Source organism: Chondrus crispus, genomic scaffold (assembly GCF_000350225.1).
Source record: "Chondrus crispus Stackhouse genomic scaffold, scaffold_122, whole genome shotgun sequence".
In the NCBI taxonomy this organism is placed as follows: Eukaryota; Rhodophyta; class Florideophyceae; order Gigartinales; family Gigartinaceae; genus Chondrus; species Chondrus crispus.
The window spans coordinates 209,455-209,922 of record NW_005178988.1 but is presented as its reverse complement, the minus strand read 5'-3'; the positions used below and the strand labels follow the sequence as shown (position 1 = coordinate 209,922).

Sequence of the window (468 nt, the reverse complement as noted above, 5' to 3'; positions counted from 1 at the left end):
ATAGAAATTAAGGGGGCGTGTGCGCACCCGCGGGGCGGTGAGCGCAACGCAACGCGCGTGTGTACCGAGGCGGTGTACGGGGGGTGTTGCGCGCGCGGGGCTGGCTGTGGACGTGTGTGTGTGGCGCGGGCGGGCGCGGCGAGCGGCGCGCGGCGAATGGGCAAGCGAATGGGCAAGTGGCCCATGGCACGGGGGCACGGCGGCGCCTGCCGCGCGGTCGCGCGAGGCGCCAGATTGGAGGCGCCAGATTGGAGCCGCCAGATTGGAGCCGACTTGCTCCGCAGCCCCTGCCGCCGCATGCCGCGAGTGTAAATATCTCCCTCGCCGCACAGCGCTCCCCGTTTACCGCCCATACGTACCCGCGCGCGTGCCCCCCGCCCGCTGGGGGGGCTATGCTGCCGTGTAATTTAAAAGTGCTTTTCCGCGCCCTACGTAAGGCCCCCCCGCGGCGCCCGTCTACCCCCCACC

General features: G+C 71.2%; 1 protein-coding gene across 1 annotated transcript in view; it reads left to right on the top strand.

The window, feature by feature from the left end:
- Nucleotides 1-392: 392 nt before the first annotated feature.
- Nucleotides 393-468, top strand: part of CHC_T00002046001 (hypothetical protein) — a 1,423-nt gene continuing 1,347 nt past the window's right edge. The window contains exon 1 of the mRNA XM_005713009.1: nucleotides 393-468. This exon is cut by the window's right edge and continues 719 nt beyond it. Within this exon, the coding sequence (XP_005713066.1) occupies nucleotides 393-468 (76 nt within the window).